Source organism: Taudactylus pleione, unplaced genomic scaffold (assembly GCF_031769625.1).
Source record: "Taudactylus pleione unplaced genomic scaffold, aTauple2 ptg000105l, whole genome shotgun sequence".
Taxonomy (NCBI): Eukaryota; Metazoa; Chordata; class Amphibia; order Anura; family Myobatrachidae; genus Taudactylus; species Taudactylus pleione.
The window spans coordinates 12,372,975-12,399,762 of record NW_028284507.1 but is presented as its reverse complement, the minus strand read 5'-3'; the positions used below and the strand labels follow the sequence as shown (position 1 = coordinate 12,399,762).

General features: G+C 46.7%; 1 protein-coding gene across 1 annotated transcript in view; it reads left to right on the top strand.

The window, feature by feature from the left end:
* The window catches only part of LOC148525579 (disintegrin and metalloproteinase domain-containing protein 9-like), an 87,612-nt gene that overhangs the window by 11,375 nt on the left and 49,449 nt on the right, over positions 1–26,788 (top strand). The window contains exons 6-9 of the mRNA XM_088470853.1: positions 1,320–1,396; positions 3,019–3,184; positions 6,144–6,203; positions 24,687–24,758. Coding sequence (XP_088326979.1) covers positions 1,320–1,396; positions 3,019–3,184; positions 6,144–6,203; positions 24,687–24,758 — 375 coding nt within the window. The remainder of the gene's footprint in view (positions 1–1,319; positions 1,397–3,018; positions 3,185–6,143; positions 6,204–24,686; positions 24,759–26,788) is intronic.

The following is a 26,788-nucleotide window of genomic DNA, read 5'->3' as shown; positions in this document are numbered from 1 at the left end:
AGCAGCCACCTCTATGGACTTCAGGAACAGGAAGTTGCAGGCAACTTCTGGTTTTGCACTCACCGGGAGTTGCGATCCATGCCACTTCTGTTATATGTGGCACACGAAATTTCTGGCCCTACAGTATATAAACTGGACACATGGACTAGTATGCACTGCCTTGAAAAAGAGCTGGACTCCAAGTTAAAATGCGTCAACTACATCTACAAGTGACCCCTTTCCAGTGAACATCTGTTAACGAGACATACATGGTGTATCCGGAACCACCCTGTCTGCAAAAAACATTGACTTTTGCTTTTAACCTGGTATGGGTCCAACTAGGGATGGACATCGAAAGCCCAGCATCGAATGGTTGCTGGGCTTCCGTCATCAAATCATGTGATGTGATGGCAACTAGCCATGCTGAGTGTAAAAGATCTGTCTGAAAAAGGTGTTCTATCTTTGCTGTACGCTGCAAACAAGCATGGAAGCCAGCCTACATGCCCGTGACACTGCAGTTCACACCAACTTGCTCCAGAGGTCCCAGTTCTGTGCTCACAACAAATGCAAAATATGACAACTGTGCTTACCCCTTGACTTTGCACCCCGGATGGCAGCACCTGTTACACTGCCCTCTTTAGGTTTCCTGTCCTTTTCAATGTTTTTCACACTACCACTTCAATGTTGAATGTGTTCCTCATTCTCACTCTGGATGCTGTATAGGTTACTAATCTACGATGTGGCAACATTTTTCAATCATATCTGGTTGTCATGTCAGTTGATATGCATAAAGGCACATGATAAAAGACACAGGCACCTACCTTTTTTTATAGAAGATAAACTCAGAAGTAGAGTATACAGAACAATGCTGTAAACATGTCTGAATCTTTGAAAATAGGCCTTTTATTAATGTATTTCATTCTCAGCTCTCCTCCTTTGAGACAGTGCTCATATTCTGAGGATCTCTTACAGGAGACCAGAAAACCTTCCAAAGATACAGTAGAAAGGAGACTGGTGGAAACAGAAAGTGGAAGACCACACTGGAGATACAAGTTTATAGAATTTTTGGTCCAGTTACATCAAGTTAAAGATGATCTAACTCCACTTTCTTCTTACTCTACTTATATACTGTAGCATATGCCCCATTTTAGTTCTTCTTGGTGTAATATATCTTTTACTGGGTAGTATCAGGATATTAGAAGTCATGGAAGAGTTCCGCAATCATAAACTACAGAAAACCACAGGATGAGCACTTAAAGTACTGGGAGTTTTTACATATTTGCTTACTAATGATGAGATACATGCCCTGCCTGACAGTTGTAGTCTGTCTCTTGTTTTAGACCAAGTGCTATTATCAAGGATATATAGAAGATTATGCAACATCAGCAGTGGCCATTAACATATGCTCTGGACTTAGGTAAGTTCAAATAAGGAATGGAAGCACATGTGTATGGAAAAAGCATTAGTGGACCACAAAATAATGAGCTATTGATTGCATAAAAGGCCAAACTGCCAGTACTTGTGGGAATGACTTCAAACACCAAATACACAAGCCTGTGGCAGAAGATTGAAATCAGTACCATGAGTACTCTGCAGTCTGCATAGGGATCACTAGATCCCCACTCTGCAGTCCGTCAATGCAGTAGTTTCCTCCCACTAAATACAGAGACATCTTTAATGTTAGTATTGGTGGCCTCAGTGGAACACGCCAATTCCTGGCACCCTAGTCTGCAGTCTGATGAGCCTATTGGTTGATCAGATGTTCACTAGATGAATATTTTCACCATGCTAGTAAACCACCATCCCATTTATAAATCTCCCCTTTGTGTACACACACAGGGCTAGATTAACCATTAAGTAAAGTAAGCACATGCTTAGGGCATCAAGGGAAGGGGGCACCACAGACATTTTCCACTGCTGGATTTGCAAATGGACCATATGGTGCAAAACTACAAAAGGGGCTATATACAATAATAAAAATAATAAGAAAATTGTAATAATAGAGGTTAATGATATACATTAATCTTGGGAATACAACAAAATTATAATATGGTAACTGGTAAACTGCCACACGGTTCACCGAGGCTCACGCTCTTGTCTTGGTTGTGTTGGCTGACCCAGTCAGTCGTTCACTGAGAGTGCAGCGGTGCTCAGTACAGTGTTGCCAGATGGGGGAGGTTTTGTCCGAATTTGGATGTTTTTAAAAGGCTTTGAGGATTTTGAGGATAACTTATTTTTTGGGGAGCAAAATATATATGGGGTCACAAAAATATTTTAAGTGCTTAGTTCCTTTAAAGCTCTTAGTGGTCTATTCAATATGTTAATTATCGGAGTCCAAACGGAAGCCCCGGTGTCCGGTGGAAGGAGCTGGACAGGGGCGGAGGGATCCCTCTTCGCAACCCGGGACTCCTTCCCTTAGAGAAGGAGCAGGTTGTGGGCCACGAGCGGGAGCAAACGCCATCTGAAGATGACGAATGCTCCCGCAGTCAAGCTTGATGAATTCCGTCCCCATACTAGTGTATGAGGACAACGGGCCATTCCGCAAGAGGAAGGTAAGTAGGAGATATCTGTGATACTAGTGTATGAGGACAGCGGGCCATTCCGCAAGAGGAAGGTAAGTAGGAGATATCTGTGATACTAGTGTATGAGGACAGCGGGCCATTCCGCAAGAGGAAGGGAAGTAGGAGATATCTGTGATACTAGTGTATGGGGACAGCGGGCCATTCCGCAAGATGAAGGTAAGCAGGAGATATCTGTGATACTAGTGTATGAGGACAGCAGGCCATTCCGCAAGAGGAAGGTAAGTAGGAGATATCTGTGATACTAGTGTATGGGGACAGCGGGCCATTCTGCGAGATGAAGGTAAGCAGGAGATATTTGTGATATCTCCTGCTTTCCCTTCTTGATGAATGGCCCGGATACTTACTTGCTTGTGTAGAAATTAAGTGATGATGAATAGAGCCCTTAATCTGACCCTGTACACACATATGTGACAATACATTTCCAATATGTGAATGCCGTTTTGCGTTCTTACTGTAGGGGTACCATGCACACAGATGAGTTTAATTATATAATTGAGCCAGATGGAGAATTGGAGGATTTCAGACACATCGTTTACAACGCAGAAGCTTTTGAAACCAATCTGAAGTGTGATCTAGACACATCCGGTATGCTGAGAGTAAGACCTAACACAGATGATATACAGGTACTGATTATTTTTCATGTCATAGATTATTGCTGAAAATAGAAGGTTCCTGGAGTAATTGTATGAACTTGATAAAAGAGCATCAGCCATAAAAATAAAGAAAAATGATTTCTCTAATTACAGTGGTTTACACAGCAATTTGTCTGTATTCAGATTCATTATGTGTACCTCAAATGAGGAGCACTGCTATATATAACTGTATATCTCATATAGATGCTGCAGTTGGTTGGAGATGTTCTGAACAGTTACAGGGATGGAGATACTAGCACTATATATAGACTTTAATTGGAATTCCTAATACAGTGTTTTATCAGTAAATGATTGCCCAGAGATTCCCTTTGCAATTAAGTAAAACTGAAATTGTTGTTAATTTATCATATACGCAATTGAATTAACGCTGACTGCTGAAATAAGTGAATTAATTGTTATTTTGAATTTAATTGGAAATAAGATCCATTTTTTTGCATTGCAGTGCATTGGTTTTAACTCTTGACATTTATTTGTAAATCTGTTTATTTTTATTTTTAAGTGATAATTCATATTGTGACACATATCACTGCAGTGTAGATAAATCTGTACATAATATAAGAATACATATCTAATGTAGTAGGACTGTCTAAACCCATTGGCTGAGTTATCGTATATACTTACTAATTAGCAGCCCGTCAATATAACGGGACATTGTCGCTCAAACGGGTCACTTTTCAGTTGTTTCTGCTCGCCAGCTCGAGGGGCTGTCAGTAGAAATGGCCGCCAGCGCACAACACACCTGAATTCCCCCCATAGAGGTGAGGAGCAGCGATAGCCATATATATATATATATATATATATATATATATATTATATATATATATATATATAGTGTAACTTTCTCAGATTGTCATGCAGGTCAGAGCTGACTCTCATTTGGTGCAGCGACCTTATTGTGTATCTGTTTTGTGTGTATATACTGATTCACTAAGACAGCTCTGCGGGAGATATTGTGTATGAAGCGAACATAATAATAACTGCATAATAATAACCACTTTGGACCATTATGTAATTTACATTTTCTCTAGAAAACACAGCAGGCCCTCACCATAATTGTATTACTCTAACATCCTCACCCTGCAAGTATTTCACGATCAACAACAAGAATAATTCCTAAAGTTCACTGGCTTCTAAAAAAAAAAAAAAAAAAATGCATTTGTAGAGCGCAACTTGTGTACTTTCACACTACGTGTGCTCCAGAGCTGAGCGTACTGGGGCATTCTCATGTAGGCAAAGGTCAGGGAGGGCGTGTCTATGGAACTGCGAGCTATGCAGGGATGTGCACATGTGTAAAACTGTTTTCAGACAGATATTTTGCACCTCATATAGGACTGGTGCAAGTGAGCTAAGACACCTAGAAAACCAATTGTACAAATAGTGAGTGTCCGTATGTGTACGTGTACATAGATGTGTATGGCCAAATCTGAAAGAGCTGGATGTTTGACTCTTGGGCCAAATGTTCCACATCTGACTGAGCTACATTAGCGTGGTCAGATGAATGTCAAATAAGCCTGTATACAGTTAATGTAGCTAGTAAGTGTCATGTTCATTATGTGATGTAGATCGAGACTGGTGGCCTTTTGTGCCCGTAATCACTGTGATTTGTAGAGGGATGCAGTCGGGATGCCAACGGTCTAAATGCCGACCGTCGGCATCCCGACTGTCTAATCCCGGCAACTGTCTAATGACCAGCGTCGATATCCCGACGCCTGTCATTAGACCTACACTGGGAGCCCGACACCCGGCTTACCGATCGAAGGTAAGCCGGGCGTGGACAGCGGAGGGTTAGGTTAGGGGCTCCAGGGGAGGACTTAGGGTTAGGCACCTCCTGGGAAGTTAGGGTTAGGCTAGGGGAAGGGGGGGTTAGGGTTAGGCACCCCTGGGGGGAGGTTAGGGTTAGGCACTCCCCCCGGGAGACTTAGGTTTAGGCAGCGAGGAAGGGGGGGGTTAGGTTTAGGCACTTGGGGGGGAGGTTAGGGTTAGGCACCCCTAAGGGCGGGTTAGGGTTAGGGGGGGGGTTAGGTTAGTAAATAGAAGAAAAACTTACCTGTCGAGATCTTCACTGCCGGGCTTCCGCTGTTGGCCGGTGGTAAATCATACTGATGACAGGTCTATTACAGCGTAACTGACCATCCAAGTCACAGGGTGTATGGGTACCTTTACTTGCACTACTTCTAAGGAATGTACATAATCTACACATCCTGAGATGTATCTGCACCTGGTTTACACCAAGTCCTCATCAGCATGTATGGGCACCTGCCTCCTAGCACCTCCTTACAGGTATATGTGTGCTTCTGCACAACTGTATGAGATGCATTTGCTGGACAGGCCCCTTATTGTACTCTTCCTATATCAGCCCCTTCAATCATAAAGGTGTTGTGTCAGATGTGTGCATGTCTGCAATAGAACATACGTGTGTGCTCGCTTTATAAACATGCGTAGAACGATTTATGCAACATGCACTACGCAAACTATCACAATACTCACACTGGGCCTTATTCAGAGGTGACGCTAATGCAGCCGCGACTGCATCTTTTTCCATATCGCGACTATATACTAATGCCACTATTGATGAAATTCATACAGAGACGCTCACTGGCTGTGGTGCTAATCTACCACTTTGCATATTAAGACGCACAATCAGTCACACCATATAACGTTGCACCAGAATGTCCGTCTGAACATCACTGCTAGGCAAAGGAGGCAATGAGGACTACTAGTCCTCAGACGCAGCAGCGGATCAGAGAAGCCGTCAGGAGACCTCTATTTACATGAGACGCCTCCTGTAGCATTAGCCTATTATCACACAGCTGCTGCGTACAAAGAGATGAAGCCGCTGTGTGATGATTAGCGTTTATCTCTGAATCAGGCCCCAAATGCTTTCATTCTTCTAATTTGACCCCTATCTGATCATATTCTACCTTTGCAGGAAACAAATGCGCGCGGCACTGCATACGTGGAGCTATTTATGGTGATTTCTCAACAACAGGTATTTTTATGCATTATGTGATACAAAATACTTGTTATGTTCTGGGTTGTTTGTGGACCTGGGGTGGTAGCAGGAGCGATCACAGAAGCGGGTTTGAATAAAGAACTAGGTTTTTTAATAAGTGCTTGAGTAGACATAAAATATGGCAGTAAATAAAAGTCCAGGAATATATAAATGTGCACAAGAGTTCTGTGGTGGGAGTAATGGGTTAATGTCCAAGTAGAAACAATTAGAGCTGTCCAGGTGTGCAGGTAGTGAGACTGAAAATAATCAAGCAGGTATGCAGGTAGTGATGCAGGAAATAATAAGCCAGGTATGCAGGTAGTGAACTAAGGCAAATGAGCAGGATGTAAGCAGGCTCAGGCACTCGGGTATGGGCAAGGGTGATGGAGGAAGCGGGGTAGTCCAGCGGAAGCTAGGAGCTGACAGGCAAACTGGCAGACAGCGAATTCACAGGAACAGGATAAGCACAGAGAACTCTCTCTCAGCTGGGCTGAGATACACATTGCACTGGCAAAGAAGAAAGGCACTGACACTTCCTAAATACCCCATGCCGTGCTGTTACTGGCCGGAGGGAACATGTGACTCACCAGGCTTGGCCAGCCTCATCACATGGCCAGAAGGCAAGATGGCGGCACCCATGCCAAACGGAATGGAGACGCCGCCAGGCCTTACCAGCGCAGAGTGACAACAGGCCCGCACAACAAGGCGCGCAGCCAAAGCCCCCCGCCAGACACCAGCTCCGCCACCAGACAGCCCGCGCCACAACGACCTCACAGGCAACACTTGCCTAGCGCCATGCTGAAATACCCTGGCCGTGACAGTACCCCCCCCTTTTGGGGTGGCCTCAGGACACTCACCAGGCTTCTCAGGATGGGCAGAATGGAATCTCCTGATGAGCGTGGGAGCGTGGACATCACGAAAATCAGTCCAGCAACGTTCCTCTGGACCATAACCTTTCCAGTCCAGCAAATACTGTAGATGACCTCTGCGTAGACGAGAGTCCAAGATCAAACTCAACTCCTGTCTCTGTCTGGACTCGAGGAGAAGCAGGTAGAGCAGTATGGAACTTATTCAGGACCAGGGGCTTTAATAAAGAATCATGGAAGGAATTAGGAATTTTTAGGTATGGGGGTAACTGTAAATGGTAGGCCACTGGATTAATGACTTCTGTAATGGTGAAGGGACCAATGAAGCGAGGTGCAAATTTCATTGAAGGAACTCTTAGACGAAGGTTCCGGGTAGACAACCAGACCTAGTTTCCTACTTTACTTGCGTGGAACTATTCTACGCTTCTTATCGGCCTGGGTCTTATAGCGAGAGGATGCCTTCAACAAATCAGACCGTACTTGAGTACAGATGGCAGCAAAATTCTGCACCGTGTCCTCCACGGCCGGAACATCAAAAACAGGCAGGCTTCAGAATTCGGGAACACGAGGATGAAGGCCATAAACAACCTGAAATGGCGTTTGGTTGGTTGACAAGTGGTAGGAAGCATTATGTGCAAACTCGGCCCACGGCAACAAGACCCCAATTGTCCTGGGAAGATGACATAAAAACTCTTAAGAAAGTCTCTAGATCTTGATTAACTCTCTCGGTGGAGCCGTTGCTTTGCGGATGGTAGGCCGTGGAAAAGATTAACTTCACTTGAAGAACAGAACACAAAGCCCTCCAGAATTTTGCAGTAAACTGCACACCACGGTCAGAGACAATTTCAGCAGGAAGGCCATGTAGACGAAATATGTGTTGGACAAACAACTGTGCCAGGTCAGGGGCAGAAGGTTACTTCTTCAACGGTATATAGTGGACCATCTTAGAGAATCGGTCTATTACAACCCATATAGTATTGAAGCCTTGAGAGACTGGCAGGTCTGTGACGAAATCCATGGAGAGATGTGTCCATGGACGTGAAGGAGTAGGTAGTGGAAGCAATTCCCCAGCTGGAGCTTGTCGTGATGATTTATGCTGGGCACAGGAGGAGCAGGAAGAGATGAACTCCATTATATCTGCCTTCATAGAAGGCCACCAATAGTGTATTTTCAAGAACTCCAAGGTCTTCCGAGTGCCTGAGTGCCCTGCGAAGCGAGAGGAATGTGCCCAAGTGAGAAGCCACTTCCTTACTTCAGGGGCCACAAATGATTTTCCCGTAGGAGGCTGAAGCTGTAATGCGGCGAAAACTCTTGATTCCAAGACAGGGGTATTGCTTTGATTTTCAGATTGATCATCACAGAGGAGAGATCTCGAAAGGGCATCAGCCTTCTGATTAAGTGCTCCAGACCGAAAGGTCACGGTGAACTGAAACCTGGCAAAGAATATTGCCCAGCGGGCTAAACGAGGACTCACACATTGAAGGTTTTTGAGAAATAGGAGATTTCTATGGTCCGTAAATACAGTAAATGGGAACTTAGCACCTTCTAGTAAATATCTCCATTCCTTCATCGCCAACTTAACAGCTAGTAGCTCTTGCTCACCTATGGCGTAGTTCCTTTCGGCAGGTGAGAATTTTTTAGAAAAGAACCCACAAGGATGGACTCGGTTGTCCTCATAACGTTGAGACAAGACTGCTCCCACAGCTTCAGATGATGTGTCTACTTACAACAAAAAAGGCCTGTCCAGATCTGGTTATCGAAGAACTGGTGCTGTGATAAAGGCCTGTTTTAGAAGATGAAAGGCAGACTCTGCCTCAGGTGACCATTGGGAAGGATTAGCACCTTTGCGGGTCAAGGCTGTAATGGGAGCCAGCAATGTAGAAAATACCTTAATGAAGCGTCTATAATAATTGGCGAAGCCCAACAATCTCTGGATGGCTTTCAGTGTCTGAGGTCGGGTCCAATCCAGAATTGCTTGTACCTTCTTGGGGTCCATTTCCAAACTGGAGCCAGAAATAACGTAGCCGAGAAAAGGTACACTGGGCACACCAAAGACGCACTGCTCCAGTTTGCAGTAAAGGTGGTTTTCTCTCAAACGGGTCAAAAATTCTTTAACATGTTCTTGATGTTTAGCCACAGAAGGTGAAAAAATCAGTATGTCATCCAGATAGACAACAACCGAAACATATAACAGATCCCGGAAAATCTCGTTAACAAAACTCTGAAAGACAGCAGGGGCGTTGCACAATCCAAAAGGCATTACTAAATATTCGAAATGTCCATCTCTGGTATTAAAAGCGGTCTTCCATTCATCGCCATCTCGGATACGAATGAGGTTGTAAGCCCCTCTCAGATCTAATTTAGAAAAAATGACAGAGCCCTTGACCCTATCAAACAACTCAGTAATCAGGGGAAGAGGGTATCAATTCTTTACAGTAATGTCATTAAGGCCTCGATAATTGATACATGGTCTTAGACCACCGTCCTTCTTGCCAACGAAGAAAAACCCAGCTCCGGCAGGTGAAGTCGAGGGGCGAATGAACCCCTTTGCCAGGTTGTCCCGGATGTACTCGGTCATGGCTTGAGTCTCAGGCAAGGACAGCGGATAGGTACGACCACGAGGTGGTGTCTTATCAGGTATCAATTCAATTGGACAGTCTCATTCCCTATGAGGAGGTAAGGTATTTGCTCACTGCTCAGAGAACACGTCGGCAAACATCTGATATTCCTTGGGAATGGCAGAAGAAACTAATGGAACTGTCTGTCTTACAGGTCGAATTTTTGGAAGACAGGATTTCTGAAAGTCCATGACCCATGACAGAATCTGCATAGAACTCCAATCAATCCTGGGATTATGTTGACGCAACCAGGGTAGACCAAGAACAATTTCTTGAGAGGCCTCTGATATCACCAGAAATTTTAAGGACTCAGAATGAAGTGGCCCAATTCGGACCAATACTGGTTGAGTCTCCTTGGTGACAATCCCGTTAGTTAGAGGGCGTCCGTCTATAAAGGTCAGAGAGATGGCATGGTTGAGAGACGAACAAGGAATCTGAAATTTATCTATGAAACTAGACGTTATGAAATTTCCGGCTGCTCCCGAGTCAAGTAGAGCAGTAGCAAAGACAGGTTTGGGTTTAAGATCCAACGCTAGGGTAATCGTGAAATCTTTAATTTTTGGAGACGGGCTCATAACTCCTAACTTGATGTCTCCAGGGTGAGTTAGGATTTGGCATTTCCCGGTTTACGGGGGCAGGAGATCAGCAGGTGACCGGACTCTCCGCAGTACAGACAGAGGTTCTTTTGCATTCTTCTCTGACGTTCTTCTTTGGAGAGGTGTGTATGATTCACCTGCATAGGCTCCTCTTCAGTAGGAGAAGGAATGGGATGGAAATGGAGGGGGCAAATTACCTTTGCCGGTCAGTTCTGTGTTTTTCAGCCTGACGTTCCCTGAAGCGTAGGTCAACTTTGATACACAACGAAATCATGTCGTTCAGATTAGTAGGAAGCTCTCGAGTGACTAGATCATCCTTTAGTCGGTCTGACAACCCATGCCAGAAGGCCGAGGTGAGGGCTTCCTCATTCCATTTGAGCTCTGATGCTAAAATTTGAAATTGCACGGCATATTGACTGACAGGATGGACCCCTTGTCTCAGTGTCATGATGTTTGATGATGCTGATACAGTACGCCCAGGTTCATCGAAAATCCTCCTGAAAGATGACACAAAGCCTGCGTAATTATCCAGCAACGGATCTGAGCGCTCCCAGAGTGGGGAAGCCCATTCTAAGGCCTGGCCGGATAACAGAGAGACTATATAAGACTATATAAGCCACTTTAGTTCTTGCAGTTAGAAAGTTGTCAGGCTGCAGGGTAAAATGTATGTCACACTGATTTAGGAATCCTCGACAGAGTTTAGGGTTGCCGTGAAATTTACTTGGTAAAGGAAGATGTAAGCGGGGAGATGATCTGCCTCCTGTATTCCCAGACGCTGATGCGGATGTAGATGCTGGTACTACAGGGGTAGAAAAGGAAGTTTGCAAACTATCCTGTCGCTTGGACATCTCTTGCAGAAATTGAGCCATCTGATGCTGCATGTTTTTCAGATTTTCTAAATGACCAGAAATGCACCGGAACAAATACACTCCTTACTCCTGATCCGTGGCCGGCTCCATGGGGCCAGTGCAAACTGTTATGTTCTGGGTTGTTTGTGGACCCGGGGTGGTAGCAGGAGCGATCACAGAAGCGGGTTTGAATAAAAAACTAGGTTTTTTAATAAGTGCTTGAGTAGACATAAAATATGGCAGTAAATAAAAGTCCAGGAATATATAAATGTGCACAAGAGTTCTGTGGTGGGAGTAATGGGTTAATGTCCAAGTAGAAACAATTAGAGCTGTCCAGGTGTGCAGGTAGTGAGACTGAAAATAATCAAGCAGGTATGCAGGTAGTGATGCAGGAAATAATAAGCCAGGTATGCAGGTAGTGAACTAAGGCAAATGAGCAGGATGTCAGCAGGCTCAGGCACTCAGGTATGGGCAAGGGTGATGGAGGAAGCGGGGTAGTCCAGCGGAAGCTAGGAGCTGACAGGCAGACTGGCAGACAGCGAATTCACAGGAACAGGATAAGCACAGAGGTCATAATACAGAACTGATGTCACCAAGCTGGCAGAGGTGCGATAAAAGTAACAGATGCGGTTAAAGTAGTAGAGGTGGTTTGTCGCAGGAGGGGCAAGGCCGCTGGCAGATGCCGCTGCTGTAGGTGGTACGAGCAGCTGGGCGGTGAGCGGTTAGGCTGCTGAGTGGAGACACGGCTTGAGGTGGAAATGGCAGGAGCGGTAAGGCCGCAGACAGAACTGACTGATATAAACAGTTAAGATGCGTACACACTGGGCGATAAAGTGGACGACTGAACAACAACGATATCGTTATCGTTCAGTCGTCCACTTTATCGTCCATTTTTAACCCCAAAAAGATGAACGATAACGACGACGCGCGTTCCCGCGGGTCATTCCTCATTATCGTTCATTGGGCTGACATGCAGGCCAACCTGACGATCTCGTCAGGTTGCTGCATGTCAGGGAATGGGGGAGAGAGCCCGGCGCTGAACGATATCGTTAATGATATGGTTCAGCGGCTGTGCTCAATGTCATGAACGACATTGAGCACAGCCTGCCGGGGACAACACTACACGATATCGCTCAGGGAGCATATCGTGTCGTGTGTACGCACCATTAGACTGTGAGCTGCCAGGTTGTCAGCAGGCAGGACTGCCATTAGAAATTGTGGGGATCGGGACTGACAAAATAGCCAACCTCCCCTTTCCTCCGCTAAGTCTGATTAATTGTGACTTACCTTATCACCTTGAAGAATGCTCCTTCCTTCTGGTTTCTTCACCTCCAGGTCTGGCTTGTGTTGCTCCCCACGTGCCGCGGCTCCTCTGACCACTTCCTTCCAGCAGCGCGTCATGAAGTCACTCGCGCCAACTCCAATGGAAGAAAAAACAAAACGAGGATTTTCTGGGGGAGGGGTGGTTCTATATATATATATATATATATATATATAATATGTGTGTGTGTGTGTTTTTATTAAACACACATATATAATATATACAGTATATAGCTAACATGTATATATTCTATATAACACATATATATACATTAACACATACATACAAACTAACAAATATACAGTATACACACACTATCACATATACAGTATACACACTCTCAGGGCCGGCTCTAGGGGTGTTCGACCTTAGCGGTTGAACAGGGGCGCCACCCATAGAGGGCGCACCCTTCCCCAGCATCCCGAAGTGGCCAGCGGGTGGTCAAATAGGGGGGATGGGGCGCGGCATCCATTCAGTGTCGTGAGAGGGCTGGGGGAAGCCCAGCTAGTGAGGCTCCCCCAGCCTGACCTTATTTGGAGGTGTGCCATGCAGGCACGCCCCTCAGATAACGTCACATAAGGAGGCGTGGTCTATGGTAATTAGGCCATGCCCCAATTACGGGCACGCGCGACTGCGCCACTCGCGTTCAGGAGTGCAGGGCACTTGGCCGGCACAGGGCGCTATTAGCCATGGAGCCAACCCTGCACACTCTATCACATATATACACACTAACATATATACATGGTATCATACTAACACATATATACACATATATACATGCTAACACATACATATATACATACATACATATACACACTAACATACATACACATATGTACACACCAGTGGCGTAACTAGGGTATTTGGAGCCCAGGGCAAATTTCAAAATGGAGCCCCCCCCCTCACTATGTACGCACGCCGCAGGCGCGCGCCGCAAAAAAGGGGCATGGTCACAAAGGGTATGGCCACTGAAAAATGGGGTGTGTCAACATGACACACTGGGAACATTTCTTTCCATATGCACCTTAATGCAGCGCCCCTTATACAGTCCCCCCTATGCAGTGCCCCCCCCTTATGCAGGCCCCCAGTAGTGCCCCTTATACAGTACCCCCAGTAGAGGTCCCCCTTATGCAGCCCCCCATTAGTTCCCCTTATACAGTGCCCCCCGTAGTGATCCCCCATATGCAGTGCCCCTTACACAGTGCCCCCTGTAGTGGTCCCCCTTATGCAGCCCGTCATTAGTTCCCCTTATACAGTGCCCCCAGTAGTGATCCCCCATATGCAGGCCCACAGTAGTAGTCCCCCCTATACAGTGCCCTTTATATAGTGCCCCCAGTAGGAGTCCCCCTTGATGCAGTGCCCCCAGTAGTAGTCCCCCCCAGTAGTGGTCCCCCCCAATGCAGTGCCCCCAGTAGTAGTCCCCAGTAGTGGTCCCCCCAATGCAGTGCCCCCAGTAGTAGTCCACCCTATACAGTGCCCTTTATATAGTGCCCCCAGTAAGAGTCCCCCTTGATGCAGTGCCCCCAGCAGTGGTCCCCTCCGATGCAGTGCCCCTAGTAGTATTCCCCCCATTAGTAGTCCCCAGTAGTGGTCCCCCCCGAAGCAGTGCCCCCGGTAGTAGTCCCCTCCTTAGTAGTAGTCCCCACCCAATGCAGTGCCTCCAGTAGCCAGTAGTGGTGCCTCCCCCGCCCCCCAGCAGACACACACATTAAAAAAAACACTTACCTGAATCCCCGCTCCTGCTCCCGCCACAGCCATCAGTTCCTCTGTCCTACTCCTCCCGAGCCGGCCCACTCTGCATTATGGGAGAGATGTCTTGACGTCTATCCCATTACCCACTGCAGGAGCTGGAAGATGGAGCTCATGAGTGAGTTGCAGCCCGGCTCCGGCAGTGGGCGCAGCAATCAATGAGAGTCTGTTTGACTGCTAATCAGTGGCGGGCATCGGAAGCACGGACTAGGAGGTCCATCGCCCGGAGATCAGCCCTGCTCCCTGCCTGAGCCTGCCCTCTACCCTCCCGCTAGCGCTATTGGGTAAGTGCTCAGGAGGAGGGAAGGAGCGCGGCCATGCAGCACAGAATGGCGCTGGGCGCATGGAAGCCTAGCACCGGCCCTGCTGCTAATTTAAACAAACACTCAGCCGCCGGTAGGTACTGTGTGTAGTGCTGACTGAACGGAGTTCAGTCAGCAGTACACTGACCTCAGTGTCCTGGACCGCAGCCGGCGGCGTCCCCCGTGCCACCAGTCTGATGGCGCCCAGGACTCATGCCCTGCTCGACCCCCTTAGTTACGCCACTGATACACACTAACATATATTCACACTAACATACATACACACTAACACATACAGTTGCATACACGCACATGCTAAAACACATACATACTTACACTTCTGATGCAATAGCGGGTTGCTTATGGGGACAGACACCTCACATCATTAGGCCACACCCAGGGCCATCTCTTCCATTGGGCTTGTTGGGCAGTTGCCCAAGGTCTTGAAGCTTGTAGGGGCCCACGAACCCTCCCCCCTGCAGCCCGGCCAGTTGGTAAATTTGTGATATTTTTATAAGCCAGCCGCCAGTGCACTGTATTCTGATCTAACCTCCCCCACCCCATCCCCCCCGGTGACGAGTACTCACCTCAGTCCCAGTTTCACTTAATCCGCCGGCTTCAGACAGAGGGCCTGATTCAGACTTGGGAATAGAGAGAGAGATATCTCTTAACTGTGAACCTAAACAAACCAAGTTGCAATGCAAGGGGTGTAAATACATAATTTATTTTACATGTGGGGTAAATACTGGCTGCTTTTGCATGTAGCACAGCTTTATTATTATTATTATTATTATCATTTATTTATATGGCGCCACAAATGTTCCGCAGCACCTTACAAAGTACTTAAACAAGTTATAGACAAGCGACTTACAGAACAATACAATACAGGACCAGGACATGGATAATATACATTGCTACATTAGTGACCATAACACCCAGATAAGCAACAGAACATAAGCAACCAAGTGTTATGTGCCCTAGTGGTGAGTAAGAAGTAGATGAAACTAAAGTAGGGAGAAGCACAAGAGGGTAAAGAGCCCTGCTCGTAAGAGCTTACATTCTAAAAGGGAGGGGAAGACAAACAGGGGTGACACAGATGGGGAAGATGGGGAGGAAGGAGCATGTAGCAGGGAGTTAGAATGATAGCTGGAAGGCTTTGATGAAGTAGTGGGTCTTGACAGCCCGTTTGAAGGATTGCAAAGAGGTGGAGAGTCTGATGGGGAGCGGGAGAGAGTTCCAGAGGTGGGGAGCAGTGCAGGCAAAATCTTGGAGGCGGGAGTGGGAGGAAGTAATCAGCTGGCATGAAAGGTGGCGTGCATTAGTTGAACGAAGAGAGCGGAGAGGAGAGTGAAGGGAGATGAGATCAGAGATGTATATGGGGACAGAGTTGGTGAGGGCTTTGTAAGCGAGCGTGAGAACCTTAAATTGGGTTCTAAAAGGGAAGGGGAGCCAGTGGAGGGCTTGTAGGAGAGGGGAGGCAGATGTAGAGCTTTTGGAGAGGAAGATAAGCCGTGCAGCAGCATTAAGGATGGACTGGAGAGGAGAGAGATGGGATTTGGGGAGGCCAGAAAGGAGGAGGTTACAGTAGTCCAATCTGGAGATGACCAGTGAGTGTATGAGGGTTTTTGTAGCATCCTGGGTGAGATAGGGTCTGATCTTAGAAATATTTTTGAGATGAAAATGACAGGACTGTGAGAGGTTCTGGATATGTGGTTTGAAGGAGAGGGATGAGTCCAGGATAGCTCCAAGACAGCGCACCTTGGGACTAGATGAGATAGTTATTCCATCAATTGATAAAGAAATAGTGGGAGGTGAGGTTATGTGGGAGGGTTGGAAGATGATCAGCTCTGTCTTAGCCATATTAAGTTTAAGATATCGCTGGGACATCCAGGAAGAGATAGCAGAGAGACAGTTGGAGATAAGAGTCAGAAGAGAGGGGGAGAGATCAGGGGAGGAAAGGTAGATTTGAGTATCATCAGCATAGAGATGATAATGGAGGTCAAAAGAGCTGATGAGTTCACCTAGAGAGGAAGTATAGAGGGAGAATAGGAGAGGTCTAAGAACAGAACCTTGGGGAACACCTACTGTAAGAGGCTGTGGGGGGGAAGAGGAGTCATGAGAGGAAACGGAGAAAGATCGGTCAGAGAGGTAGGATGACAGCCAGGAGAGGGCAGTGTCACATAGACCAAGGGAGTGAAGTATATTCAGCAGGAGAGGGTGATCCACAGTGTCAAAAGCAGCAGAGAGATCAAGGAGAATGAGAAGAGAGTAGTGGCCCTTTGATTTGGCAGCAAGGAGGTCGTTGTTGACTTTCGTGAGGGCAGTTTCAGTGGAGTGGAGAGAACGGAAGCCAGACTGAAAAGGGTCAAGGAGGGAGTGGGAGGAAAGAAAAGCGGTAAGGCATTTGTAGACAATCCGCTCAAGGAGTTTGTAGGCAAAAGGGAGGAGAGAGATGGGTCGGTAGTTAGAAAGGTTAGGATCAAGGGTAGGTTTTTTAATAATGGGGGAGACAAGGGCATGCTTGAATGCCGAAGGAACAGTGCCAGATGAGAGGGAGAGGTTATGAGGTGGGCAAGATGAGAGCAGGCAGAAGGAGAGAGGAAGCGGAGGAGGCGGGAGGGGATAGGATCAAGGGGGGAGGTGGAAGGGGGAAGGACTGGATGAGGGCCATGACTTCCTCTCCAGATACAGGGGAGAAGGATGTTAGAGTTGGTAAAGTTGATGGGGAGGGGTTATCTGGGAAAGGCGGAGGTGGAGAGCTGGGGGACTGGTTGGATATGATGTCCTGACGTATGGAATCAATTTTAGATGTAAAGTAGGTAGCAAAGTCAAGGCCAGAGAGTAAGGAAGGGAGACGAGGAGGGGGTGGGCGAAGGAGGGAGTTAAAAGTGGTAAAGAGACGCTGGGGATTAGAGGACTGAGAGGAGATGAGGATCTTGAAATATGACTGTTTAGAGAGGGAGAGAGCAGCACTATAGGATGAAAGCATAAATTTGAAATGGAGAAAATCTGCCTTAGAGCGTGATCTTCTCCACTGTCGCTCGGCAGTTGGTGAACACTTTTGCAGGTATCTGGTGCATTTGGAATGCCAGGGTTGAGGAGTAGATCTGCGAGTGTGAGTAGTGATCGCCAGAGCAACAGAGTCCAGAGCAGAAGTAAGGGAGGCATTGTATAGGAAAGTGGCTTAGTCAGGGCAGGAGAGAGACAGGATAAGGGAGAGAAGTGAGTCGAGCAGGGAGGTAAAGGAAACTGTGTCGATAGCGTCAGTGTTACGCTTAGTGATGGTAGCTTTTGGAGGTAAAGGAGGGGAAGGAGAGAGGGTCAGGTTAAAAGAGAGAAGGTGATGGTCAGAAAGTGGGAAAGGGGAATTGGAGTGATCAGAAATATCACATCGGTGAGTGAAGACCAGATCAAGCAAATGGCCACTCACATGGGAGGGTGAGGAGGTCCATTGGGAGAGACCAAGTGAAGATGTGAGGGTGAGGAGTTTGGAGGCAGAGGATTCTGTGGGGATATCAATTGGAATATTGAAGTCACCTAGGATAATGGAGGGAAGGTCTGAGGAGAAAAAGTGAGGGAGCCAGAAGCAAAGCTGTCAAGGAACTTGGAGGGAGGGCCAGGGGGACGGTAAATGACAGCTACTCGGAGGTGTACTGGGTGGAAGAGGGGTAAAGCATGGACTTTAAATGTAGAGACTGTAAGGGATGCTTCAGAGGGAATGGGTTGGTATGAGTAACCAGGGGATAGAAGGACCCCAACACCACCACCATGGCGACCCCCAGGTTGTGGGGTGTGGGAAAAGATGAGGCCCCCAGAGGAGAGAGCTGCAGGAGAAGTGGTGTCAGAGGGTAAAATCCAGGTTTCAGTAATGGCTAGGAGATTCAGGGAGTTGGAGATGAAAAGGTCATGGGTTGGGACTAGTTTATTACAGACTGACCTGGCATTCCATAGGGCACAAGATAGAGAGACAAAGGGCCTGATTCAGAGCCAGACGCTATTTGTGCTCGCTCGTTCAGAAAAAGGGTCGGATATTTAAATTAAGCGCTCGCTCTTTGCGGTCTGTTGACGCCTCTATGTCTGAGCGACTGAACGAAATATGCGCTCGCTATTTTGTAAAGATGCCCCCTGGCCGCTCGCATCCTACGTCATCTCCGCTATTTATTTGATTAATCAAGTACATCGAAAGGCGTCTGAACTGCTCGCAGTGCTTGTGGTTGGATTTTCCTACCGCAATCATGCGAACAGTTCAGGCTAAGAAACAACCAAGTGACGTGGTTGATGACGCTGCTTTGTTAATTATGCACACCCTTAAAACGCCCGTTTTGACCTTTTGGCACGCCTGCGTTCGGATCACCACTCCCCGTTTTCAAGCACCTTCCCCTGTTACCACCCACAAACACCTCATCCTGTCACTCAAATTAGCAGGCATTCGCTATTTTGCGAGCACACAATTTCCGACCGCAATGAATGGTTCGCGCATGCCTATTACAACCCATACGCATGCGCAGTTATGCGAACATCGCTCGGAGCGAACGAGCGGCCACTTACGAGCGGCTCTGAATCAGGCCCAAAGTTTGTTGTAGAGATTTGAATGAGATTATCAGGGTTGCTGTAGCATGGAGGTGAGATTGATTTGGGGGACTGAGATGAATGGAGTGTAGCGATGGTGCGGTCTCCAGTGCTAAAAGGGGAGCCAGTAGAAGGTGGGCAGGAAGGGAGCTTAATGATATGTGGATGGATGTGGGGTGAAGTGACATGGAGAGGGGGGTGGGAGGAGGGATTAGCAGTGAGGTCGTAGGACCCCGGTGGAGTATAAGAGAATGAAAGTGGAGTAATGGGAGAAGATGTGGAGGAAGGTAAACAGAGGAGAGAAGAGGAAGAGGAAGTGGAGGAGACAAGGGGGAAGGATAAAGGTGGAAGCAAGGGGCAGAAGAAAAGATTAGGTAGACACTGAGTGAAAGTGGGAGTTGAAGAAAACATGGTAATGCTAAGGATGATGTAGATAGGGGAAGAAAAAGTTGAAAGTAGGAATGAAGAAAGAATGTAAGAGAGAGTGCAGATTTCCAGAAATGCAAGTAAGAGTACAGTGTGGGAGAAATGTGTCAGTAAAACAAAAGTTTATTATTGAGTATAATAAAAGTGGAGATTTGATGGGAGCAGAATTTAAATAATAAAATAGACAGTGGTAGGAGCTAGATGATGTAAGACTTAGAAAAAGAGCTAAGGTAAAAGTACAATATTATAGAAGTAAACTGATATTAACACAGATAAGTATGCATTAGGATTATATGTAAAGCACAGGGCCAGCACAAATAGTAGCAAGGGAAGTACTGGGTTTATGTAGCCACCTGACAGGGAGTTCAGTGATGAAAGTCCTGGTTATGTAGTCCATAGGATCTAGTAGTATGGAGACTGAACTCGTTCATTCCACTTTGTCCAAGTAATGTTTGGGTTGTTGTTTGTTTGTAGATCGGTGGGTTTCCTTCTGTTTAATGCTGATATAACGCCAATAATCGATTTAAAATGTAATTGGCACTTTTAAATCGGGCACTTCTAAGATAGGGCACTCCAGCCTAGGCTATCCAGCCATCTAATGAACCTTACCTAGGATGCCTGGCATGTGAAGCCACTGATTACTAACTACCCCCAAAACACTTTATCATTACTCTACAATTTAGATGTCAGTTTGGAAACACTCCTCCCAAATCTAAATCTCTCTGCTAATTTTAAATCTGCCCCACCTGCAGTGCAGCATGGTTTCACCAAGATAATCAGTTGAGAAAGATATCTCTCTCTATTCCCAAGTCTGAATCAAGCCCAGAGTCTCTCTGCATCATAGTTGCATACCTTTGGCTTCTCCTCCCTGGGAGAAGCCATGGTAGGAGAAGCAGGTGGGCTGTGATGGGGCGGGGGCCTGACGGGTTCGTGTCATTAAGCCCCTTCACAGCAAATTGTCACGATTGGTTTAAATTTGAATAGGGGCGGGGCTAAATGATGTGATTCACTGAGTCCCTACACCCCGCAATCGCCGTAGAAATCCACATTCTGCCCACTTCACTACGAAGTGGGCAGAATTCGGGAGAAGTGTCTACTCTTCCGTTGGTGCGGGCTGTTACCCGAAAAATCGGGAGCCTCACATGAAAATCGGGAGGGTAGGCATGTATGCACTGCATGTGTGGGAGGTCTGATGGGCATGCAGGAGGATTTAATTTTATTGACCATTTAAATTTTTTCCCGTGAATGGATGGGTAGGGGCCCCAGTGCATTGCTTTGCCCAGGGCCCACACTGCTGTTAAGACAACCCTGGCCACGCCCCCTCCATAACAGCATGATATGCAGGTCTACAGGGGGCGGGGCTTGCTGCATTGTGATCAGACTGAACTTAAGAGGGAAATCAGGGAATTGGTCCGTCAGGGGGGATGGCCATCAATGGTTACAACCAATGGTATATTTAAAAAAAAAAAAAAAGTCACCACCGATGGTTACAAACTATTCACTGGATGATCATCTATGGTTTCAACAACCGATGGTCATCCCTGTCTTTTGACTGACTGGCCCATAAGCCAATCAGAACATGGGGGCAGGGCTTTGTTGGTAACGGGGGCGGAGCTATGCTCTGTGTCTCAGCACTTGGTAAAAAAAAATACTATTCAGTTACGCTTTTACATTGATGGAGGGAAACCATCTGGTCCTCCCCCATCGATGTCAAAAACATTCGACATCAGCCATAAACCATCAATGATTTTGAATCATTAATAGTCAATGGCCATCCCTAGGTGTTTCTCAGGTTGGAGCAGGCATTAGCAGTGGTGCGGGCTATGCTGTGGTGGTAGGAGCAGGCAGTACTGGGGAGGGGATCCCTCCCGTTCTGCCAGTGTCCGGGCCCGGGACTCCAGTCCTGACAGTTCCCCCCTGATGGCGGCCCTGTCAGCTGGAGTCACCGCAAACACTAGGCAGAACAAGTCTTCGAGGTCTGGCAGAATTCCAGCAGCCAGAGATTCTTGCAAGAGTACGGACAGGAACCAGGGTCTACACGCATGGCATAAACTATAACCGTCAAGATGGAGCAGATCCAGCTGCCTTATAAGAAGGAACTCCACCAAAAGCGTGCCGGCAGGGAAATTAGAAAATGGTCAGCAGTTGCATCGCTGCACGTCTATCCAGCAGGTTCAGTAGTACTCACGGCCGCTCAGCGTCTTTGTTTCCCAGCAACCACAGGCGCCACCCTAGCAACAGGCAGAAGAAAAGATCAGAGAATAGTGGGTTCCAGTAGCCTAGACAAGAAATGACAAGGGCATGAATGAGGGATCTGGTAGCATAGAGTATGAAGAAAAAATGTGATCCTTAAGATGTTTAGTAGATGAAAGCTTCAGGATTGGGTGTTTGAGGGACAGGAGATAGGACAGTATTAGCAACAGGAAAAGAGAGGTGGGAAGGAGAAAGACCCTGGAGGGGAGGCAATAATGGTGAGGAGGGAATTAAAGTTGTTGTAGAGGCTGCATTGGTTAGAAGATTGGGAGGAGATAAGAGATCTAAAATAAAGACTTGTCATCCCTCCGCCACCATCAAGTTTATCCCAAAACATATTACAAAGTTCCAGCGTAGACATATTCTTTAATCTCATACATATAAAAAATAAAATATCATCTTGTCATACTAAATACTTGCCACTAGAGGGTAGTAGATACATATTTAATCATTCGTACCATTTCACCAGAGCTTTATCGCCTAGTAGAAGAGTTATTTTAATTCAGGCCTGGGGCCAAATGTAATAGGGTGAGAGTTTAGAAAATGTGAGAGATTAGCAGTAATCTCTCACACTTTTTAAATTCATCCAATGTAATAGAGTCTGAGAAGATGCAAACTCGCAAGTTTTTAGACTCTCACGATTTAAACTCTCATCCAAATATTTTGCCATTTTGAAGATAAAACTCGACCAATGTGAGAGATTCCTGCTAAACTCTCACCCTATTACATTTAGCCCCTGTATTCTAAAACTGGGTACACATCCAAGCTATTGTGCAACCCAGCAACGATGCGATGTACACACTGCACAATCTGGTGTGCGACGTCGCCATATATTGTTACATGCTGTATGTAACTGTAACGCGTCATTCATTGCAACGTCCCATCTGCTGTGCAGAACAGTCATCGTGAATGATGGATTGGGCGTACACACTATATGGCGTGTACTATATATGATTCCGATCTGCATCGGAACAATATATCGTACGATACATCGTCTAGTCTGTACCCAGCTTAATGGTCATGAAAGGAGCTCACTAAAATATGTAGACCATGTACACAGTATATGTCTGTAGTGACGGGATTTCATCTATGTTATGTCTGTGTGACCAGTTATTATTCTATATGTAACACACAATGGGCGGGATGTACTAACCTTGCAGTGTACATCCCACCAGTCACTGCAACCATACTAATTGCATATGTACTAATATATGCTATTAGTATTGCATAGGACAGCTCTTGTGATAAGTGCTGCCCTTTGCGAAGCAGCCGACGCTGGGTGAGGGGGGTCTCCATAGGACTCCACCCCCTCCGAGCCTCGGGAACCTCCTGCTGGTGATCTGTGCAGGAAGCCCCGGGCTCCTCCTCCTCTTCCCTGCACCCGGAAGATTAGGAGAAGAAGGAGGCGGAGGACCCAGGAGGAGCACAGGCCAGCGACCAGAAAACTAAGGTGAGTGGGGGCCAGTGCTGGGCGACTGCGGCGAGGTGGCGGCGAAGCGTCGGATGCGGGATGCGGTAAGAAGCCCATAGGCCTCTATAGGGTAATGCCAGGTGTTTCTGGTGTTACCCTCTGCACCGATAATAAGCCGGCTGGGGCTTAGTACATACGAAAATGTGATAAAATCTCTGAAAATGGGGGTTGCACAGCTTTTTTCCTTTAGTACATCCCGACCAATATTTGTAACAATAGTAAATTGCTAAGGGGCCTATGTATCAAAGCTTGATGAGAGATAAAATTGTGAGATATAAATCACCAACCAATCAGCTTCTAACTTACATCTTATAGGCTGTGTGTTAAAAATGACAGTTAGGAGCTGATTGGTTAATACTTTTTCTCTCACAATTTTATCTCTCATCAAGCTTTGATACATAGACCCCTATGTCATCACTTCCGTATTCATTAGAAACCTTTGGGCCTAATTCAGAGGTGGACTTATGTATTGTATGCGCAAGGAATATTACGCACCTTACTGTGTGGATAATGAGTATACAGCAAGGTACCACAGGCTACACAAAACAACTTGGTCTATGGCTTCTATGCTTATCTCAGAATGCCTTGGTGACTACTAATGTCCTTCTTACGTATTTAGGATGGAGTGGCATAGCTGTCTATGGACCTGATTCAGACCCAATCGCAAGTGGCCGCTCGCTCGTTCGTGGACGATATTTCCAATCTGCGCATGCATCCCAATGCGCGTGCGTGAACCACTGCGAGTGGTCTGGAAGCGCTCACTCGCCCAGCATAGACAGCCCATCTGAATGAGTGACAGGAGAGGCCGTTTGTGGGTGGTAACAGGGGCAGGGCACTACTAACGGGGGAGTGGAGGTGCGAACGCAGGCGTGCCTGAGTGTTGTAATGCAGTTTCTGGGGCATGCATAATTAAAAGGCAGCATCATAATTCACGTCACTTGGTGGAATTTTACACTGAAGTGCTCGCAGTGCTTGCGGCTGGGTATAGTCAACCTCAAGCGCTGCGATCACATTCGATGCTGCTCGATGTACCAATGGTTTCATGCACTTCCTGGAGATGACATACGCAAGTGAGCGTCTTTATACAGGCTGGTGGGCATCTACAAACAAAATCAGTGATCGCTCGCCAAAACAAAGTGGAGTGCTTATGACTTGCCCTGCGAGCGGCTGCCTTGATGTCACTTAGCCGAATTTCCATACGCTCGGAGCGAGCGATCGCATCTAGCGAGCGGGTCTGAATGAGCTCCTATGAGTTGAGGGAGCACAGTGCACTGTGCCAGAGGTGTTGCTACCTTTTGCACTGGTGATGGGGCCATATTTTCAGGGCAAAGGAAGTAAATTCTCCCCTAATTTCTTACATCACATCACATCTGTTTGTGGGAGGGGGGTTGAATTATCATGCATGTTTCTGGAGAAATATTTTTTTAAATATTTTACTGTCTGTAATGATTGTTCCTCCAGTTCCAATTTCATGATGAAAATACCACAGGTCTGATTGAGGGCGTACTGGAGCTGATAAATAAAGTGAACACCGTAAGTAATGCAACTGCAAAACTGCCCAATAGTCTTTATTTGCTCTATGCTGGATACTGATCACACTGACACAAAGCTCTGAGGGTCTCACCGATCTGCTCGCAACCGGTCGATAGTTAGCCCTGCGCACGCGCAGCAGCCGCACTGCGCGTTCGCAAGCCCCGGAGCAAGAGAGAAACTCTCTCGCTCCGGAGCTCTCTACAAAAGGGGCGGCTGTCAATGTTGATCGACAGCTCGTCCCGTTTTGTAGGCGGGCCGGGGGGGTGGTTTCCAAAACGGAGGCGTTCCTTAACACACGCCTACCGTTTTGTGGGCGACCACACTGACATCATCAGTGATGATGTCAGTGGGGAATTTCCTGCTCTTTCAAAGAGCAGGAAGCTCCCTGGGGCTTGCGGCTGCCGAGACCCAACCTTAGGGTCTCGTCGCAAGCCCCGATGGTCGCGATGGTGTTCATCATCGCGACCATCAACCTGGTCGGTCGTTAAGCTGTGGGTGGTAACCCACAGCTTGCCTAACGACCAGGAGGCCGCACTTTAAAAATGAAGCGGCCGCCCTCATTCAGAACGAGCGCTCGCTTCTTGCGAGCGCTCCTGTGTGAGGGCCTGAGTCTTCAGGGTGCAACATGCATAACTTTATAGCTGCATAACATTTCAGGGTGCAACATGCATAACTTTATAGCTGCATAACATTTCTAATATACTGGATATAATTGTACATAGCTCAGTGCAATGGTTGTCCAAATAGTGACTGCACAGCCCAGTTCCCTGAGAACTCTTACAGACACTGTATGTCGTATCATATATAGAAAGGACTATGCTTAGTAAATTGTATGGAGCCTTTTAACCAAGTACCTTAGTTCTGCATGTGATGTTTATGCCGCACGAAAGCAGCATCGGCATTTAGTTTCTGGAAGGTAACTGGGTCATGTTGCGGTTAGTGACCACGTCCTAAGACGCAGTTGCACTGGCCCCCGGGGCCATGTTCAGACCATACTTGCCCACCTTAGTAATTTTCTCTCCGGGCAGGTGGACAGTGGTGGGGGTAAAATGCCATGATTCGCACATATTTAAATAGGTGGCAGGTCCAAATAACGCGATTATCATAGAATCACGTCATTAGATCCCGCTCCCTCCTCCAGGATTTGCGGATTACCGATATTATTCTCCCCATTCTGCCTACTCCACTAGGAAGTGGGTGGGATGCAAGAGGAGTGCCTACTTTTCCTCCCGCATGTTCCTGGAGAGTAGGCACGTATGGTGCACCCACCATAGGGTGTGTCCGCTGGTGCATCTTAATACACACAGCGGCATATGAGCACCTCAGTTGGTGGGCGTCTCAGAAGGAAGCTGCAATAGCATCCACCTCTGAATCAGGCCTAGAATCAGAGCTAGTCTAAAAGCCATATAAAGCCTTAATACACTTGTGAGCTGTGTCTGAGAACAAAGGGAATATTTATGGAAGAGCGTTTTTGCTGTAGTTTCCCCATACTTTAGATTTCAGGTTCTGAACAGAACACTATCTGTGTGGAGTTTTTATGTTTGCCCTGTGCTTGAGTGGTTGTGCCAAAACATATTGTTGGGTTATTTGACTTAAAAAATAACGGACTAGATAAGTAAGACTGCAAGTTACAGTGAGGCACGGATTGATGTCAATTATTCAATATTTTCTGCACAGAGCTGTGTAGTGTGATTGGCATTATATAAACGATAATAATAATCTATATAATAATCGGCTATATGGCATGTCCTGAGATGTGAACAAAAAGTATGGTGGTCGCTCATATCAGCTTAATGACTTTGCACAGGTGCTTGTAAAGGGCGGGGTTTACACTGAACCACAGAAAAAAACAAAGATTCCCTCAAGCTCACTGAGCAATAGCAACAAAAAATACTTAAATCCTACATGATAATAGAGATTCAGAGGTATTAGTTACATACATTTGCAAATATATGAATAAGCGCCAGGCCATCGTCAAGGCTCCTCTATACCGGCGTCCCTAACATTAAGGGGTTCACGTCCGAGAAGCA